Below are 7135 nucleotides of genomic sequence, written 5' to 3' on the forward strand. Positions count from 1 at the left end.
TTATGTGCATACAACATGTTAAACTAGGGGTGTTCGCGGTGCGGTTTGGGCGGTTTTAATGTTAAAAATCATCCGAACCGCAAGAGAAAAAAACACGCGGTTCGGTTTGGTTTGGTTGAATATTAAAAAAAAAACCAAACCAAACCAAACCAAACCAAACCAAATCAATGCAGTTTGAATTGGTTCGGTTGATGCGGTTTTTTACAATACTTTTATTATGTATAATCAATAATAAATAAATACCAAATCATTCATACAAAAGCATTACCGAATAACAATTGACACATTACCAAACTCATAAAAATAGTATTCATAAAAAAGAGATTTGTAAAAATAGAATTATGAATTACAATTAAACTTTCTCTTTGTTCATAAAAAAACTACATAGTTGATAATTCATAATTCTTCATGTTTGTTCACAATGGCGTTTGTTTTCTCATAATAATATTGAAGTTCGTGTGGCAGATTCTGGGAATGATGAACAGCCGCATTAGGTGGAAGGTTTAACAAGATTAGTAACCGGATTGCCACTGTTAATTCTTTCAAGAGAAGTAGACGGCATTTGAAGAGAATTTACAGGAGGCAAAAAAACACCGGGAACAGTAGAATTGACACTCCTAAGAATGGTAGGGCTGCTGAAAACTATCTACATTAGAAGCATAAGGTCCAGTAAACTTAGGTGCCTGCAACAATTGAAATCAAAGGTTTCTAAAGCCAGAGACATCTATAATCATAAAATCAAAATCCAAACTTAAAATTGACACTGATAAAGTATCCAGCAAAAAGCCATAAAAAATTGATATGCAGCTAATGACATACGTTAAAGAATTTTTTCAATACAAAATATCCAAGTTTCAAATGAATACTTTTATCAAATGAAGTTGTTTTCCGGTTTGAAATCACAAGTTTCATCACAAACAGAATAACAAAAACATTGTTGTTTTGAATCATTTAACATATACGCAGCAGGCAACGCATTGGGATAAAATGTAACATTTAAGAAGTTAATGATCTATGAAGGTTTTGTGTAGAAGTTTTTTGCTCTGAAAGTGATGATTCGAGAATATATAGGGGATGGATTTAACAGAGATTAACTTTGTTAAATCTTGCTAGTTCAAACCAGTTAGAAATTAACTTACTGTTAATTATCTGTTAAGAATTAGTTAGATGAGTTTGTTAGTTTGTTGTTAGGATCTGTTAAGTTACTGTCCATTGTAGGTTACGGGTTAGGATGAAGTTTGTGTGAAATTGTTATGGATTTGATAACCTGCTTGTGCATGTATATTTTCTGTTACAGACTGCAGGTTTTGTTAGTTTATTATAGTCTGTTATGGTTAACTCAATTGAGTGGTTAATGGTAATTGAACCAAGTAGAACCTGTTAGATTTAGTTGAACTGTATTCATGACAGTTAGTTTAGGATAATCATTTTTCTGTAAAAAAAATTGTTATAATGTTGGTTAAGTGAATGTTAAAAAGTGTTAAATTCATGTGAATTAGTTAGTAGTTTAGCAACATTTTCTGTTGGTAAATGATTTGATTTTGGAAATTGTTAGAAGTTGATTAATTGGAAAGTTAATGGTTTTGGACTTCAACAAAATCGATCTTGTGTGCAGCAGCCTACTGATTGATTGATTACCTATCATGGAATTAATATTAAGCAGTAACTACATTTGGATATTATTAGTTCAGGAATTAAGATTTGGGCAGCAATGGCAACAATAACAAGTTCATTAGGTTTCAAATTAACGTAATCAGCAAAACAGTAAAACATGATCTTATACAAATATAAAGGATCTTTATACCAAATCTGAAGAACAATAAAATTTCAACAAATCTGAACCTGTATTTCTGCGATTCATAACGATAAGCTGAAACTGCGGTTGAGCATTCCTGAACAAAAATCAGAATAACCGATTCAAGATCCAAGTGAATAACAATGCAAGAGAAAGAAAGCATAGAAATATATTATACCTCTTGACGACAAATAGAGATATTAAAACACATACTAATATAATCCCTATCCACAACGGAATTTAAAAGGAAGCAAATATTAAAACACATACCTTTTTTTCAAGCACGTATACTAATCAGATTCAATATCAGAAAATCCTTCATTTAGTTGCGGGATCGGAGCCATTTCTAAAAATATATCAAATATATTAACAAATGTTAGACAAAACAAACAATTGAATAAAATAGAATCATGAACAAATAAAGTTTACAAATTTATATATACCTTGTTCGAGCTTCTCCAAGTCTTCCAAGTGCTCTTCAATATCCACTTTCAAAGGGGAAGATCTTAACCAATTTTGTGCACATATCAAAGCTTCAACAGTGTTTGGTGTAAGAGAGCTCCTATAACAACTAAGAACTCTACCCCCGGTGCTAAAAGCAGACTCCGAAGCAACAGTAGATATTGGCATAGCCAAGATATCTCTAGCCATTATACCAAGAGTAGGGTATTTGGTGGAATTTACCTTCCACCAATTCAAGATGTCAAAATCTTGACTTTTCTTCTCCCTCGTCTCCATGAGATACAAATCCACTTCATTTTTATTTAAATTTGAATCTTGGTCCATGTCCTTCTCAAATTGATCATCCATATGATCAGAAGATGTAACAAATTCTGATGGCTCTATTTCTTGTGCATCACTTTCGACTTGGCCTTTACTTAAGAAAAGACTATAGCTTTCAAACATTTTGTTTAATGTTTGCCTCACCTTATCACACAGAGAATCAGCAACTTCCTTATCATAAAACTTATCCAATCCCCACCGAATAAACTGGAACTTACGCCGAGGATCAAAAATGACAGCAATAAAGACTAACTTATTCATCTTTATGACATCCCCCCAATACTTATTATATTTGTCGTTCATAGCATTAGCCATATCTGTAAGTAATGGGTCATCTTTATGATATTCCGTTCAAGTCTTCAATGCCCCCAATATCGTACAATGTTCCATGAAATATGTAGAAGATGTTACATAAGTTGAACCTGACACCTTTGTAGTGATTTCAAAAAACAACTTCAAAAATTTGACAAAACACTTGGCATTATCCCAATCCTCATTATTTGGGATACCACCTTCCAACATCGCATACTCAACACACTTCTCACCTAATCTTTTAAAGGCCTTTTGAAACTTCAATGCGCTTTCAAGCATAAGGTATGTGGAGTTCCACCTAGTGGGACAATCATATTGCACTGTAGACTTGTCTTGTATCCTAACTTCTTTAATACATGTCCTAAACCTATCTAAACGGCCAGGTGACTGACGAACATATCGAACCGCACTCCTAATTTTGGAAATTGAAGAATGCATTTTCTTCAACTTTAACCCGTCATTGACAACAAGGTTAAGAATGTGGGCACAATATCTGACGTGTAAATGCTCTCCTTTTAATGGATGTGAATTCCAATCCTCCATTCTATTTTTTAGGTAAGAGATAGCAACATCATTTGAAGCAGCATTATCAACTGTGATGGTGAAAACCTTATCTATCATCCAACCCTCCAAACACTTTTCAATCTTTTTCCCAATTATCTCTCCCTTATGAGATGTTATTGGACAAAAATTGAGAATTCTTTTACGCAACTTCCAGTCTTGATCAATGAAATGCGCAGTAAGAACCATATAATTAATATTTTGCACAGAAGTCCAAGTATCAGTTGTTAGACAGACACTTTGATTTGTTTTAGTAAACAAGTCTCTAAACTTATGTTTTTCACTCATGTAAAGACTCAAACAATCCCTAGCAATTGAAATCCTTCCCGGAAGTGGGAGCCTAGGTTGTGTAACACTCATAAAATAACGAAATCCTTCATTTTCAACAAACGAAAAAGGCAACTCATCCACAATTATCATTCTAGCTAAGGCTTGTCTACATAATTCAACATCAAAATGGATACCAACAAGTGTATTATTACTAGTTGCTTTACCGCCTTCTTGAAGGCTAAGAGTGGTTTGAGTAGGATCAAGAACACTCGTGGGAATTTTTTTACATTGATGCAACAAATGGTTATTTAAATTGGTGGTTCCATTTTTGTGTGAATCAGCAGCATACGACTTCGTACACCAATTACACTTAGCACGAGTACCCGAAGTGTCTCTTGTAAAATGATCCCAAACCCAAGATTTAGGCCTACAAGGTTTTTGTTTACCTGAATCTCCATCATTAGAATCACCAACTTCTCCAACTTTCCTTTTCTTTTTCTTTTGAACATTACCATCTTCATGTTTGTCCAAATCAATAGTTTGAGATGGATTTGCTGTAGGCATCGCCATCGATGGATTATTTTCAGACTGCAAATATATATACATATACTGTTTGTTAATTTACTGCATAATATTTAAACTGCACTTATTTGAGGCAATGTATTATGCAGTAAATATGTATATACTTATTTGTTCATATACTGTTTGTTCATGATTTAAAAGTAACTACATATACATATACTGTTTAAGGAAATCATGCACCAAATAACTACATATACTGCACTTATATGTAAAAGGAAATAACAGTATATTTAAGTAACTACATATATGCAGTATATGTGCAGTATATACTTAAGGAAATCATGAACAAACAGTATATGCAGTATATGTAAAAGGAAATATACATATTTGGTGCATAATAAAAAAACTGCACTTATTTGTTAATTACATTGCCTTAATTTACTGCATAATATGTATATACTTAGCACAAGTGACATAACAATGCACCAAACAAGTGACATAATAATGCACCATACATGACCAAACCAAACCAAGGCAATAAAAGGAAATCATGAACAAAAAACCTAACACAAAACCTGCAGAACCAAGCATCATAGCAGACCTAACACATCATCATAACATGTAACAAATCAAGCTGCACATTTCCAATCATCATGCTAAGCATAAAAATTTCACAACAGGCTGTAGCAACCAACAATTATGCGTCATACATTGCAACCAGCCAGTCCACGCATATGCACATCAATACCTAACATTCAAACCTAACATTCTACGTCAAGCATAATAGATCAAAGCATCATTCATCAAGGCTGCAACAGTAAATACAATCAAGAGCAATGCAACAGGGCAAGCAGTTCAATCATCACAAAGCATCATGACAGCAAAATTTTTATCATACAAGGTATCATAATAACTTCACAAAAGTCCATTAACATAACATATCAATAACAACCAATGCAAGAAATTCAACAATGGTCACATATTCAACAACAAATAAATGAGCAGCAACAAGTCATGAGATCACAATCCATTGATTCAAACCAGATATGCATTTTAAGCATAACTGAACAAACTAATTGAACCCAAACTAACATTGTCACATCATCATAAAACTGAACCAATCAATCATTGACAACTAACCACAAATTATGAACTCACCATCTCCCTAAAAACTCACAAATTACAGAGAATAATTTCTATATTTTACCTGATTTTCGGCAACAGAACTGACTTCCTTCTCAATAGTCATATCTAAGAAAGAGAGAAGAAGGGATATTAGAGAAGAGGAGATGAAAAACGAAATTGAAACATGAGGAAGCGAGAGATTTACCTTTCGATTGTGAAGAGGATGAAGATGAGAAACTAATTTGTCTTTGCGTTCTTCCTTCTTCTGTGTACGATACGATTTTGTGTTTGCCTTCTTCTGTGTACGACTTTGTCTTTGCCAATTGCGTTTGCCTGTGTACGATTTTGTGAGCCTTCTTCTGTTCCTAACCCTAGGTTTTCAGGTTTCGTGCTTTAGAAATGAACTTGGGTTTGGTGTAAAATAAATGGGTTGTAAATAACGCGGTTTGGTTTGGTTTGGTTTGGTTTCAAAATATAAACCGCAAACCGAACCAAACCGCGTGGTTCTGTCATAAAGTGGCCCAAACAAATCCGAACCAAATGCGGTTTTTGCGGTTTTCGGTTTGGTTAGGTTCGGTTTGCGGTTTTTTATTGGGCCGGTTTGGTTTTGAACACCCCTATGTTAAACACAAGCACCATGCAAAAGATTGGAATCAGAAAAGCTCAATAGACATGTATATGAAAATGAACAAGAGCAACATTAAAATGTGTGACACACATTGTCACACCATGCATCCAAGTATCCAAAACAGAGATGGAAAATGCTAAAAATGCCAAACAAAAGCTCAAATATCATGCAACATGTTATGAATCAGCATATCAAATTTCATGGCAATTGGATAATCAATGGGCATTTCACAAGAGAATTGGTGCAACATGTCACATTTTGCATTATGTTCAAATAAGCCAACACAATTAAAAATCCAGAAGTGATAAAATCAAGCAATCAGCATCACAAAATAGTAGACATTCAAATGATCATATGGAAAAAAAATTGGATTTATTTGGATTTGTTTTCAATTTGTTATGATTTTTTGAAGTTAAGGAAAATATTTGAAATAAACATGAAAAAATATTGAAAATGGAATATGAATGGAAATTGGAAACTGCAACATGTGAGGATCGAACCAGGTACACAAAAATACAAGCGCATGAAAAATAAATCACAAATTGTATGGAGCTGGGAATCGAATGGAGGTGCGTTTTGTACAAAACGCTGCGTACCACTTAATGAAGTGGCACGTCAGTCAGCAGGTCAAGCCGCGTGGGATTGGTCAACAGAACAACAACCTATCATTTGGACAACAGGCATGAACGCGTGGCAGTGACAGGGAAACCCTAGCAACTTAATTGCAGACGGCGGCTGGTGGCTTTTTCCACCGTCTTCTCCGGCCAGCCAGGCGGAGAAGACCAAAAAAATTTCCAGAATTTGCAAACCGGTACATCAAATGAAAGATCTCAACGTGTAGATCAAGGATATCATGTTAGCTAAGCCTAAATCACCATATATTTCACGAATCGAAGGAAAGAAAATTGGATCTACAAACTTTAACTCAGCATAACTCATGCAATACTCATCCAAATTCAGAAATAATTATATTAGCATTCTCTACTAAGTGAGATCTACAAGATCCTATGCATGAATTAGCAAAAGAAGAGGTTCGAAAATCCACCAACCTGTTGTGCAGTGACCAAAAACAGTGGATTCAAGCTTCAAAAAATATCCAGATCTTCTCCTCCAACCTTGATATGAAGCTCTATGTAGGA

The 7135-nt window shown here is 34.3% G+C and overlaps 1 protein-coding gene across 1 annotated transcript; it reads right to left on the bottom strand.

Annotated features, from left to right (window-relative positions):
• Positions 1–2085: 2085 nt before the first annotated feature.
• On the bottom strand, positions 2086–4291 carry LOC127103460 (uncharacterized). The gene is made up of 5 exons (XM_051040716.1): positions 3764–4291; positions 3458–3535; positions 2674–2722; positions 2239–2505; positions 2086–2141 (listed from the first exon to the last, which is right to left on the bottom strand). Exons 1-5 carry the CDS (start codon positions 4289–4291, stop codon positions 2086–2088), a joined length of 978 nt encoding a protein of 325 aa, XP_050896673.1.
• Positions 4292–7135: the final 2844 nt, after the last annotated feature.

Source organism: Lathyrus oleraceus, chromosome 7, assembly GCF_024323335.1.
Source record: "Lathyrus oleraceus cultivar Zhongwan6 chromosome 7, CAAS_Psat_ZW6_1.0, whole genome shotgun sequence".
Taxonomy (NCBI): Eukaryota; Viridiplantae; Streptophyta; class Magnoliopsida; order Fabales; family Fabaceae; genus Lathyrus; species Lathyrus oleraceus.